The sequence below is a fragment of the Pygocentrus nattereri genome, chromosome 24, assembly GCF_015220715.1.
Source record: "Pygocentrus nattereri isolate fPygNat1 chromosome 24, fPygNat1.pri, whole genome shotgun sequence".
NCBI lineage: Eukaryota > Metazoa > Chordata > Actinopteri > Characiformes > Serrasalmidae > Pygocentrus > Pygocentrus nattereri.
Genome location: NC_051234.1, coordinates 2,080,515 through 2,093,585, shown reverse-complemented (window position 1 = coordinate 2,093,585; position 13,071 = coordinate 2,080,515). Strand labels below are relative to the sequence as shown.

The window sequence follows — 13,071 nt, the reverse complement described above, 5'->3', positions numbered from 1 at the left end:
ACTGGACTTGCTGCACAGGTGGCGTCCGATCACGGTACCACGCTGGAATTCACTGAGCTCCTGAGAGCGACCCATTCTTTCACTAATGTCTGTAGAAGCAGTCTGCAGGCCTAGGGGCTCGGCTTTATACACCTGTGGCCATGGAAGTGACTGGAACACCTGAATTCAGTGATTTGGATGGGTGAGTGAATACTTTTGACAGTATAGTGTATGTGTATTATCCCTCAGTCTTAATACAAATCACGATGTAGTGTTTTCAGTGCAATGTGCAGGTAAGAGCTCACAGTGGTGCACTTGTGTCACAGGAGTGTTACCGAAAGGCGCTTTGCATAACAGGACAAACCAGCCAGGCTGTCACTAATGAGGGAAGCAAAACCTTACAGCCTTACATTTTATACATGCAAATGGCTCTGGTTTGTTCTGTAGCTGTGCATTAAGTGCATTTGATATCAGCGCATTCATCTCCACACAATAGCAGCCAAACCGTGTTGACATTCAGACTTTATTATATACTGTAGTTTAGGAAGTTTGTCAGTTTAATTCCTTCAACAAATAAAAACGCTTCACTGGTTTCTAATGACGGCCTAGTCTGACCATTGTTATCCAAGGGCTTTGTTTAAATGCCAGTGCCACACAACTGTCACGCAATAGGAGAACAGAAAGCCGAGCTGGACTTTGTTCAGTGCTTTCCGAGATCCCTGAGGTGTTTTCCGTAGCAGAGGAAGCGTCAGAGTGGCAGTAAACACCTTGTGTTTGATGAGAAGCTGCCAGTGGAGCCACTCGCTGTGATTTGAACAGACGATGTGATGAGTCCACCACTGTTTGGCCTACTGGTGGTCTTGAGTTTACATGTGGCTGGTAAGTTGCTGTGTTTATTGCACTGGCGTGAGTATTCAGTGCGCACTGATCTGGGCTGACACTTTTCAATGTTTCACTGTTAGTTGGCTTGATGTGCGTTGATTCTATAAAACCGTATTCATAACTAATTCACATAATTTAGTTAAAACTGAATTTTAAAACAACCCCATAATGTTTTGGTTTGTCTGTGTTCAGTTACAATGTACATAATTCAGGATTTTCTTTAGAACAATTCTGCTGTAATACTAAATACAGAACTGATTAAAGTGAATTATGAAAAATTTAAGATTTCATAATGTGTTGAATTGTTTCCTAAAGAATCATTGAATTCAATAATAGAGGTTGCACTGGGACTTTCCAACATTCAGATATTCTGTGGTCACTTAATGATCACTTGGCCGTTTTCATATTTGGTATCACACATATTAAAGTATGTTAAAGGGGAATTCCAAGGGAATTTTATTCTAAAATTCCATGTAATTTTGCGCAATCATTCAGTCTGGAGTTTAACTCTCCTAATACCTGAGTAGACTGATAGATCAATGTGATCGGTTATTAATCTCAGTGTTACTGAGCTCTGCTAAAGCCTGAGTAGACTGATAAATCAATGTGATCGGTTATTAATCTCAGCGTTACTGAGCTCTGCTAAAGCCTGAGTAGACTGATAAATCAATGTGATCAGTTATTAATCTCAGCGTTACTGAGCTCTGCTAAAGCCTGAGTAGACTGATAAATCAATGTGATCAGTTATTAATCTCAGCGTTACTGAGCTCTGCTAAAGTCTGAGTAGACTGATAAATCAATGTGATCGTTTATTAATCTCAGCGTTACTGAGCTCTGCTAAAGCCTGAGTAGACTGATAAATCAATGTGATCGGTTATTAATCTCAGCGTTACTGAGCTCTGCTAAAGCCTGAGTAGACTGATAAATCAATGTGATCGGTTATTAATCTCAGTGTTACTGAGCTCTGCTAAAGCCTGAGTAGACTGATAAATCAATGTGATCGGTTATTAATCTCAGTGTTACTGAGTTCTGCTAAAGCCTGAGTAGACTGATAAATCAATGTGATCAGTTATTAATCTCAGTGTTACTGAGCTCTGCTAAAGCCTGAGTAGACTGATAAATCAATGTGATCGGTTATTAATCTCAGCGTTACTGAGCTCTGCTAAAGCCTGAGTAGACTGATAAATCAATGTGATCGGTTATTAATCTCAGCGTTACTGAGCTCTGCTAAAGCCTGAGTAGACTGATAAATCAATGTGATCAGTTATTAATCTCAGTGTTATTGAGCTCTGCTAAAGTCTGAGTAGACTGATAAATCAATGTGATCGGTTATTAATCTCAGCGTTACTGAGCTCTGCTAAAGTCTGAGTAGACTGATAAATCAATGTGATCAGTTATTAATCTCAGCGTTACTGAGCTCTGCTAAAGCCTGAGTAGACTGATAAATCAATGTGATCGGTTATTAATCTCAGCGTTACTGAGCTCTGCTAAAGCCTGAGTAGACTGATAAATCAATGTGATCGGTTATTAATCTCAGCGTTACTGAGCTCTGCTAAAGTCTGAGTAGACTGATAAATCAATGTGATCGGTTATTAATCTCAGCGTTACTGAGCTCTGCTAAAGTCTGAGTAGACTGATAAATCAATGTGATCGGTTATTAATCTCAGCGTTACTGAGCTCTGCTAAAGTCTGAGTAGACTGATAAATCAATGTGATCGGTTATTAATCTCAGCGTTACTGAGCTCTGCTAAAGCCTGAGTAGACTGATAAATCAATGTGATCGGTTATTAATCTCAGCGTTACTGAGCTCTGCTAAAGCCTGAGTAGACTGATAAATCAATGTGATCGGTTATTAATCTCAGCGTTACTGAGCTCTGCTAAAGCCTGAGTAGACTGATAAATCAATGTGATCAGTTATTAATCTCAGCATTACTGAGCTCTGCTAAAGCCTGAGTAGACTGATAAATCAATGTGATCGGTTATTAATCTCAGTGTTACTGAGCTCTGCTAAAGTCTGAGTAGACTGATAAATCAATGTGATCGGTTATTAATCTCAGCGTTACTGAGCTCTGCTAAAGCCTGAGTAGACTGATAAATCAATGTGATCGGTTATTAATCTCAGCGTTACTGAGCTCTGCTAAAGTCTGAGTAGACTGATAAATCAATGTGATCGGTTATTAATCTCAGCGTTACTGAGCTCTGCTAAAGTCTGAGTAGACTGATAAATCAATGTGATCGGTTATTAATCTCAGCGTTACTGAGCTCTGCTAAAGTCTGAGTAGACTGATAAATCAATGTGATCGGTTATTAATCTCAGCGTTACTGAGCTCTGCTAAAGCCTGAGTAGACTGATAAATCAATGTGATCGGTTATTAATCTCAGCGTTACTGAGCTCTGCTAAAGCCTGAGTAGACTGATAAATCAATGTGATCGGTTATTAATCTCAGCATTACTGAGCTCTGCTAAAGCCTGAGTAGACTGATAAATCAATGTGATCGGTTATTAATCTCAGCGTTACTGAGCTCTGCTAAAGTCTGAGTAGACTGATAAATCAATGTGATCGGTTATTAATCTCAGCGTTACTGAGCTCTGCTAAAGCCTGAGTAGACTGATAAATCAATGTGATCGGTTATTAATCTCAGCATTACTGAGCTCTGCTAAAGTCTGAGTAGACTGATAAATCAATGTGATCGGTTATTAATCTCAGCGTTACTGAGCTCTGCTAAAGTCTGAGTAGACTGATAAATCAATGTGATCGGTTATTAATCTCAGCGTTACTGAGCTCTGCTAAAGCCTGAGTAGACTGATAAATCAATGTGATCGGTTATTAATCTCAGCGTTACTGAGCTCTGCTAAAGCCTGAGTAGACTGATAAATCAATATGATAGGTTATTAATCTCAGCGTTACTGAGCTCTGCTAAAGTCTGAGTAGACTGATAAATCAATGTGATCGGTTATTAATCTCAGTGTTACTGAGCTCTGCTAAAGCCTGAGTAGACTGATAAATCAATGTGATCGGTTATTAATCTCAGTGTTACTGAGCTCTGCTAAAGCCTGAGTAGACTGATAAATCAATGTGATCGGTTATTAATCTCAGCGTTACTGAGCTCTGCTAAAGCCTGAGTAGACTGATAAATCAATGTGATCGGTTATTAATCTCAGCGTTACTGAGCTCTGCTAAAGCCTGAGTAGACTGATAAATCAATGTGATCGGTTATTAATCTCAGTGTTACTGAGCTCTGCTAAAGCCTGAGTAGACTGATAAATCAATGTGATCGGTTATTAATCTCAGTGTTACTGAGCTCTGCTAAAGCCTGAGTAGACTGATAAATCAATGTGATCGGTTATTAATCTCAGCGTTACTGAGCTCTGCTAAAGTCTGAGTAGACTGATAAATCAATGTGATCGGTTATTAATCTCAGTGTTACTGAGCTCTGCTAAAGCCTGAGTAGACTGATAAATCAATGTGATCGGTTATTAATCTCAGCGTTACTGAGCTCTGCTAAAGCCTGAGTAGACTGATAAATCAATGTGATCGGTTATTAATCTCAGTGTTACTGAGCTCTGCTAAAGCCTGAGTAGACTGATAAATCAATGTGATCGGTTATTAATCTCAGTGTTACTGAGCTCTGCTAAAGCCTGAGTAGACTGATAAATCAATGTGATCGGTTATTAATCTCAGCGTTACTGAGCTCTGCTGAAGTCTGAGTAGACTGATAAATCAATGTGATCGGTTATTAATCTCAGCGTTACTGAGCTCTGCTAAAGCCTGAGTGGACTGATAAATCAATGTGATCGGTTATTAATCTCAGCGTTACTGAGCTCTGCTAAAGTCTGAGTAGACTGATAAATCAATGTGATCGGTTATTAATCTCAGCATTACTGAGCTCTGCTAAAGCCTGAGTAGACTGATAAATCAATGTGATCGGTTATTAATCTCAGTGTTACTGAGCTCTGCTAAAGCCTGAGTAGACTGATAAATCAATGTGATCGGTTATTAATCTCAGTGTTACTGAGCTCTGCTAAAGCCTGAGTAGACTGATAAATCAATGTGATCGGTTATTAATCTCAGTGTTACTGAGCTCTGCTAAAGCCTGAGTAGACTGATAAATCAATGTGATGATCATCCATCAGTTTTAGTGTTTCTTTTAAAGGATGATCAAATTAATAATCTCCTCAGGAATGGACATATTTGTAAATGATAATTTAGCATCATTGTTGTGCTGGACTCTAACTCTGGGGATTAAACCACTGTCAGCAGTTCTGAATTGGTATCTCCAGAATGGAGCACTCAATCAAAGATGGTTCTTTGACAGTACTTTAGTTAAGAAAATGGTTCTATAACAAACCGTATTCATTCAGAGAACTCTGCATGATTAAAGGGTCCTTTGCATCATGGAAGGGTTCTTCAAATTGATGGAGAGTCTTGTATACATGGTTCTATAGGGTTCTTCAGATATATGGAGAATGTGCTTTGGGTGATATTATGTAGAACCTTTTTTGAAAATGGATCTAATTAAGCACCAAAAAGGGCTCTGCTATACAGAACCCTTTTCAAAATGTTCATTATTCTATATAGAACCATTTTCTGTACCAAACACCCCTCAATGAACCGTCTTTTTTAGGTGTGTACCTCCGACCACTCTGGATGACTGTGTTTACATCCTAACCAGGCATTTTGAGACATTTTTCCCCTTTTAAGGCCTCAACAGCAGCTGATTCATTCCTTTAAAGCGGCAATTTAAACGCTTTATTCTTCTCAGAAGGTGAGCATGTGATGCGACAGCTCACGTTTTGTCAGCTGAAGGAGGTGGACGCTGGGTTTGATCTTTCGTTTGGTGAAGACGAGCTGTGGTACGTGGAGCCGTATTACTATCAAGCACACCAGCGCTTACCTGAGTTCGCGGCAGACTGGAGCCTTAAACCAAGCTTGCCCTCGGATGCCTACTACTCCATCGGAACCTGCTTTTACAACATTCCCCGTTGTAGTAAAGGGGAAGAATACCCACCAGAGACCATCGGTGAGCCCCTTATGTCTGGGATTAATCATATTTAATGGTAGGCTATGTGCTTTTTGGGGATGCCCTGTTTAGGTTTGGTCCTGAATTCCAGTCAGAGCCCTTTAACTGAGTATTTGCCAAGTACTTAAACGTTATTTCGTAGATCATACAGTCACACAGCACACTTATTGTACAGTAAAGTTGGTAAAATCAGTCCAATGTATATAAGAAATCAGGCTAAGCTATTTGTTCCTTTAATATTTCAGTCAAATGTCATTCTTAGTATAGTCAGAGCGATATTTCAAGGGATATGTTTAGTTTTTGGGACTATTTTTTGTTTACCCCGAAGGTACAGACAAGATATATTTAATTGTTCTTAGTTTTGCAACAGATCTATGAGGCTAATATCAATAATATCAATAATATCGAATAACAGAAGTCTATAAAAAGCGTTTTGGGTGACGGAGAATTCCATTGTCTCTTTACCTACTCAAGCCTTGCAGCTTCAGCGATAAACTAAAGAAGCAAACATTTTGGTTTTCTTGCTGAAGCACCCATTCAAACTTGCCGTGATAGCCACATGCTGAAAGATTACATGCACATTTGGCTGACGCTCTTATCCAGAGCGACTTACAATCATTTTACACAGGGAGGCCAAGGTGGTGTTTGGAGTCTTGCCCAAGGACTCTTATTGGTGTAGTGTAGGGTGTTTGCCCAGGTGGGGATTGAACCCCAGTCTACAGTCCAGAAGGCGTCGCGGTAGCAGTTGAGAGAGCAGAGAATCCCGGACGACCCCGTACCCCGCAACTTCCTCCAGCTCAGTCCTGGGGACCCCAAGCCGCTCCCAGGCCAACTTGGAGATGTAATCCCTCCAGTGGGTCCAGGGGGCATCAGAATCAGATGCCCGAACCACCTCAGCTGGCTCCTCTCAATGCGGAGGAGTAGTGGCTCTACTCCGAGCTCCTCACCCTGTCAGTAGAGTGTAGCCGCCACCCTGAGAAGAGGCTCATCTCCGCCACTTCTATTCCTGATCTCGTTCTTTCGGTCATTACCCACAGCTCATGACCACAGGTGAGGGTCAGGATGTAGACCGACCGGTAAACAGAGAGCTTCGCCTTATGGCTCAGTTCCCTCTTCACCACTACAGTCCGGTACAGTGACCGCATTACTGCTGCCGCCCGTCCCAGCCTGGACTTTACTGTCCTTTACTGTGAAGGATTAGCTTAGTTTTACCTAAATATCTTACTCTGCTGTGGAGCCGCAACAGGGCAGCAAAAAAGGCTCTTATGGCTTCGGAGCCGCATGTTGCCGACCCCTGAACTAGTTTAACCATGCGTCCAGTCAAAACACTTGCACTGCAGACATTTACAGGGTCTACTTGGCCACTAGGGTCATTTTCCTCTTTAAAATAGTTATAATTAGCAGACATTTATCCTCTTTCTGCCCCCTAGTGGACATGTGAAAATGTTAAATTAATGTAATCTAATAGAATATTTTTCCCATGTAACACTGTCAACAGATTAACTAGGACGCTGTTGCCTCTATGTGTGTGAACTGTGGTGGGTGTGTTAAGCTGCTAGTGAGCAATGAGGAGTGAAAAGGGAGGCGTGAGAACCCCCTGCTGTGAAAGCTATTCATGCCTCTCCACAAAGACACCCATGCCGAGGTTAAACAGCCTGCTTTCTTCATATCAATCGACCATAGACACAATAGAGAATTAAATAAAATTAATGACCTGTTAATCAGATCCGATGTGCTTTGTATCACATGAGCTGTGCTTACAGTTAGATGTAACTGAGACCTGTTTATCTTCAGCCCCCCCACAATCAGTGCTGTACTCCAAGAGGGCAGTTCGACTCGGAGTGCAGAACACACTCATCTGCTTTGTGACCGACTTCCACCCCGCACCGGTCAAGGTGACGTGGACACGTAACGAGGAACCGGTGAACGAGACCGAAGTCAGACAAACACAGTATTACTCCAACCCAGACTACAGCTTCCGCACCTTCTCCTACCTGGACTTCATCCCGAAACTCGGAGACGTCTACAGCTGCACCGTCAGACACCGGGGCCTGCAGGACCCACTGACCAGGTTCTGGGGTGAGAACTTTTTAAGAGCATCCACACTTTATTGGTTCTTTGGTTTTCTGCATATTGAAATGGTCGGGATGTCAACTAAGGATCTGAAATGCTTTCAGTGAAGTGAGTCGGAGTTGTTCACAGTGGTAGTGAATGGAACCAGACGTCTGAAGAGTTTAATGCCTCTAAAAGCTGCCTCACAGAAACTGATATGAAGTGGTTTGAATATGTTGCCTGCACATGCGCTCAGTAATCTGATCACAATCGAATTTCTGCAGTTATCTGATTATTCAAACGGTCGTGTTTACAGCACTTAGAGTCTGTTTTCTGAGATCAAAGGAAGGTCTAGAAATCTCGTTAAGAAATCTGATAAAGAGGCTGGGTTTAGCTCAGTAATCAGATTTCTCAGTGCAAGGAAACTCTTACTCTGACTTCTTTCATATTTCTCAGTCTGCGAATGTACGAAACACTTTTGGACCAACACTGAAACCAAATATGAACTGAAGGATTTAAACAGTCTTCACCTTGTAGATGATGTTCATATTCTCTGCTAAAGTGGACACACTAAACACTGAAAAATGTGATGATATATTTAATTATTGATGCCTTTAAATGCCGGAGAGGCGGCATTTAGCTACTACGCTGCTCTGAAATGGAACCGGTTGATAGAGAGCATCAGAAGAGCCCCAACACGAGACCCTTTTAAATCCAGAATGAAGACCTTCATGTTTGAGCCTTTAGCTCAGTTTAATCCACTTTTATCCTGTAACGGCACTCTTATCTCTTTTATATCTATTGTTTTAATCACGTTTCTTATTTTTATCATACTTTTATTCTAATTTTTTATCTCCTTCTTTTAAATTTGATTAACTTCTTTTAAATCTATTGTTTTAATTATGTTTTTAAAATTTTTTAACTTACATCAATTTTATTTTATTTACATTAATTACATTTTTTTTCATTTGTAAAGCACTTTGAATGACCGTTGTGTATGAAAGGTGCTATATAAATAAACTTGCCTTGCCTTGCCTTTATCATTTTCTGCCAGTATAAGTTTTGCGTTTTTTATTGATGCTAAAAAAAAAAAAAAACGTACAGCTTGTGTTTATTGTTGGCTGTTTGTACTGGAAGTTAAATAAAGGAAGGATTAGGCAGTGCTGTACTCATCACGAGTGAAAATGATTCCTTGTGTTACAGTAGGAACTGAAGTCATTTACACTTTCAGCAAAAGTTTTCTTCACTCTATTCCAAAGACCAGGAGTTTGCATGATCTCCCCGTGTCTGCGTGAGCTTCCTCCACAGTCCAAAGACCAAGACAGTCCAAAGACCTGCAGTTGGGCCGATTGGACCTGCTAAATTGTCCCTAGGTGTGTGAGTGAATGCGTCTGTCTGCCCTGCGATGGACTGGCGACCTGTCCAGGGTGTATCCTGCCTTCCGCCCAATGGCCACTGGGATAGGCTCCAGTAACCCCCACCCCCGCCGGAATTGTTCAGATATTTTAACATGGGAATATTTGATAAAAATAAAAATAGGTAGCAATATCGTTTACTGAAACATCTCACTTAGAGAGCTTGTATTATATTCTATCTGGGGACTTATCTCTGTTAAACTGACAGCTTGCAAACAGGTCATGGAGGGTTTACAGGCAACATGCAACCATTTCATTTCAAAGAGGCTTCAGTGGCCTTCGGTCATGATTTATTATGCACACCGCCCTAGTTCCCCCATACTATTATAGAATAAGCAGCGATGCCTACAGCGGCAGTAGCGTAATGCCAGCTCCATTAATTAGCAACATTTTTCACACTGCAACACAATTACTCATTCTAATCATCCGTAACAGAAAGTTAGACATTGTTTTCTATGAAAGTGCGTTCAGGGCAGCTCAATGTATGAATTGTGATCATCCCTAATGGCTCTTCTGTCATATTGTCTACTTTAAAGAGAGAGTTGAGCCAAAAATGTAATTTACACAATTTTCCCCTTATTTCAAATGAAATCAATCAGCCAAGACATTGTTTAGTGTCTGACATCTGCCTCTTTAGTTTTGCACTGGAGCAATGATGCTAATGTAGCTAACAAGTAATGGAAACGTATAGCCACTCCTCTATACATATGTGTATATATACAGCATGGACAAAAGTATTGGGATGCCTACAGGAGGTTTTATGACATCCCATTCTAAATCCATCGGTATTAATATGGAGTTGCAGCTATAACAACCTCTTCTGGGTGTGTCTGTAGGGATTTTCCCCCTATTTGTCCAGGTGAGCATGTGTGAGGTCAGTCTGATGTTGGACGAGAGGGTCTGGATCCAAAGGTGTTGGATGGGGTTGAGGTCAGGGCTCTGTGGGCCAGAGCTCGAGTTCTTCCACACCAAACTCACCCAGTCATGCCTTTATGGATCTTGCTTGGTGCACTGGAGCTCAGTCAGTCATGGTGTAACAGAACAAACTGTTCCCACAAAGTTGGAAACATACAGTTGTCAAAAATGTCTTGGTGCCGAAGCATTAAGATTCCCTTCACTGGAACTAAGGGTTCTAAAGGGTTCAGCCCCATATCATTATCCCTCCTCCACCAAACTTTACAGTTGACACAATGCAGTCAGACAGGTAACTTTCTCCTGGCATTCGCCAAACCCAGACTCACATTTTGATTTACAATTGGATCGTATTTTAAGAAAAACATTAAGTCTTCTGTTAGCTCTAGATATGTTACTGACTTTGAATACAAGCTGTCCTTTAGCCAGGTTTCAGTTAGTCGTCAGGGCTCTTCACAGAATGAGTCACTGTAAAACTGCTCCGAGGTAAAATATGTTAATGTCTGTTACAAGCTTTAAGTAAAACATGCAATACAAGCTTCAGATGTCCATGTTTAATTTAGAATGGACAAAATGTCTGTTAGCTTGGCATTAACAGGCTACAAGAATCCCATAGGTGCAGCAACAGAAATGAATATTTTGTGGAGGTGTTTTTTGTTCCTCAGTAATCTTGTATAGACTGTTTGAAGCAAGCACTTTGAAATGGGGTGGGGTGGGATGGGTCCAAGACGCCTTATTAATATACAATAGCCTACTGTCCTGAGCCATTCTGAACCCTGTGGTCTGATGGTCCCCAGGGACCCTAGCAGTCTGAGGCCTCTGGGGACTGTCCTCACTGGCCTGGTCTGTGATCCATCCCTGTTTTTAAAGCCTGAATTTTGTAAGTTTTTAGAGAGAACATGTTATACATGGTCAGAAACCACATAAGCAAGACTATTAGCAATTACTCAACAACTCAACATGGTTTAAGGCGAATATGCATTGATATAGGCATACAGTTCACAATGATGATGATTAGTATGCTGTGTGTTTTGTTCATATGGATGTTCATATGGATATCATGTGTATATCTGTTGTACAAAGCACTACATGAATGCACACACTTTCTTCCAGTAGATATATAATGTTATGATATATAATGTTCCAAATAAGCACTGGATATTTATTGTTACTATCACTATATATATATATATATATATATATATAATATACCACTTCAATTTTTGTCACTATTTCTGCAGAACTGGAGCTACAGACGGACTCCCAGGTGGTCGAGACAACGGTATGTGTCCTGGGTGTGACCCTGGGAATCTTGGGAGTGTCTGTAGGTGTTGGGCTCATCATCAGAGCACGAAGGAGCTGAGCAGAGTTGAAGATTTTACTGTACGGTCGGGAGAATAATCCCAACTAAACCCTTAAAAATGAAGGTTCCTAAAAGTTTGGATGCATGTTTCTAAAAAAGGCTTTAACTAGTAAAGTTCCGGTTCACTCTGTGTAGCCTGTGTACAGGAATAATGAGGGCTGGCCCAAACAGCATTTCCCACGGATAAACATTGGTGTTTCCAAGTTCACCCTTAAAAACAGGTTCATGTTTAATAATTAACCATAATTTTAGGAATGTTCATTACCGCAGCTAAAAATATGTCCAGTATGTGGCAACAATGTATTAATAGTGTATACCAGTGCCAGTAAAATTTAACTATATTTAGATAGACGTACATACACTGTAAAATGAGTTATGACATAATATTTGGTACACAAACCATGTATAAATGAAAGGCTAATAATTGCTGGATTTGATCCCCCAAGGGAAGTCAGTAAATTAATTTGTAAATTATGTATATTAATATCAATAAATAAGGTAAACTATATCATCCTAGTATGAAATCCTAATATTAAAAACACCCTGGAAGAATGTCGGTTGCATGAAATTCTGGAGATGTTTGATAGCAAGAAAAACTGGATGTGAATGATGTAGTATATTATATTATAGTATATTTATTATATGGGGTGTACGCACACTAAGGCCAGATTAGAGCAATGTTTTTGCCTTCTTTTGTGTATTTAATACAATACAGCCACGCCTGTTGCTGTTAGGCTGGTGGACTAGAGGCTGAATCCACATTTATATTTGTATTTCAATAGAGTGGATCGTAAAACTTAAATAGACCTTTTACGACTAGGGGAGTCCCACAGGGCACAGTCTTAGGTCCGTTTATTTTAACACTGATTAGCATTTATTTACAGGGCAATTGTCGCAGCATTTGTCTGATCATTCTCTTGTGGTGGGGTGTATATTAAGGAAAAAATGCCGTAGCGTATAGATGAATTATTGATTTTCAGTTCTAGTGCTTCAACAGGAACGATCTATATTTGAATAGAAGAGTAGAAACGAGGAAGGAAGTGGTTTTAAGGAGATTACTCCGTGGATGTATATAAACCTCCATCCAGACTTTTCTTTTTTCCTCAGAAGGGACAAAGGTTTCCAATGTTTCCAATGTCCAATGCTCAGTTCTGGAAGACCTGATGTAACTAATGACGGAAAATATCAATATGTGTATTGTATTGTATCTGTAGCTTTATTTTCTACTTAAATAAAAGAATATAGAAGACTGCATGTCCCTCTTTCTGCATCGTGTACAGAGAAGGGGTAAGTTGTTTGCACCTGTTTAGGCCAGAAGCAATGCAAACAATTCTAAAACGGCATCATGAGAAAAGCACCTGCTGTTCATTTCACTCTTACTGATGTTAAACCCTTTCAGATAGGAGTTACAGAGAGCACAGTAAAATATTAATAACGTGACAAAGGG

At 40.3% G+C, this 13,071-nt stretch overlaps 1 protein-coding gene across 2 annotated transcripts; it reads left to right on the top strand.

Annotated features, from left to right (window-relative positions):
* The first annotated feature begins 125 nt into the window (after positions 1 to 125).
* LOC108439304 (H-2 class II histocompatibility antigen, A-U alpha chain-like) lies at positions 126 to 12,831 on the top strand. 2 transcript variants are annotated; one of them, XM_017717627.2, is made up of 4 exons: positions 126 to 858; positions 5,628 to 5,882; positions 7,677 to 7,961; positions 11,503 to 12,831. In XM_017717627.2, the coding sequence occupies exons 1-4, from the start codon at positions 807 to 809 to the stop codon at positions 11,622 to 11,624; spliced, it is 714 nt and encodes a 237-aa protein (XP_017573116.2). In that variant the 5' UTR covers positions 126 to 806; the 3' UTR covers positions 11,625 to 12,831. The 2 variants fall into 2 exon arrangements, with proteins under 2 accessions (XP_017573116.2, XP_037389827.1); XM_037533930.1 differs by having other exon boundaries at positions 5,625 to 5,882.
* Positions 12,832 to 13,071: the final 240 nt, after the last annotated feature.

Bases quoted from the DNA above. Each gene is read 5' to 3' on its own strand.
- LOC108439304 (XM_037533930.1), top strand. From the start codon at position 807: ATGAGTCCACCACTGTTTGGCCTACTGGTGGTCTTGAGTTTACATGTG. The intron at 5,883-7,676 runs GTGAGCCCCTTA...GTTTATCTTCAG, and splicing joins ATACCCACCAGAGACCATCG to CCCCCCCACAATCAGTGCTG. The intron at 7,962-11,502 runs GTGAGAACTTTT...CTATTTCTGCAG, and splicing joins CCCACTGACCAGGTTCTGGG to AACTGGAGCTACAGACGGAC.